The 218-nt window shown below is 48.2% G+C and overlaps 1 protein-coding gene across 1 annotated transcript in view; it reads left to right on the top strand.

Annotated features, from left to right (window-relative positions):
• The window catches only part of LOC119582035, a gene marked incomplete at its 5' end in the record, with an annotated part of 17,740 nt that overhangs the window by 15,233 nt on the left and 2,289 nt on the right, over nt 1-218 (top strand). Inside the window, 1 exon segment of the mRNA XM_037930275.1 lies at nt 58-197. Within this exon segment, the coding sequence (XP_037786203.1) occupies nt 58-197 (140 nt within the window).

Below are 218 nucleotides of genomic sequence, written 5' to 3'. Positions count from 1 at the left end.
GAATAGAGAATCATGCACACCCTTCATAAATACAGCAGCCTGCTCATTCTTCCACAGCATGCCCTCTAACCCCTCAGGCAGACGGACAACAACAAGGGAAAAGTACAATGTCATCATAGTGGGATGTGGAGCCTCTGGCATTGGGGCTGCAAGAGAGCTGACTGCCAAAGGAATTCATTCTGTTCTCATTCTGGAAGGTATGGTAGTGTCTGTTGAGG

The sequence above is a fragment of the Penaeus monodon genome, chromosome 15 (genome assembly GCF_015228065.2).
Source record: "Penaeus monodon isolate SGIC_2016 chromosome 15, NSTDA_Pmon_1, whole genome shotgun sequence".
NCBI classification, from domain to species: domain Eukaryota; kingdom Metazoa; phylum Arthropoda; class Malacostraca; order Decapoda; family Penaeidae; genus Penaeus; species Penaeus monodon.
This window is presented reverse-complemented; position numbering and strand designations above follow the sequence as displayed.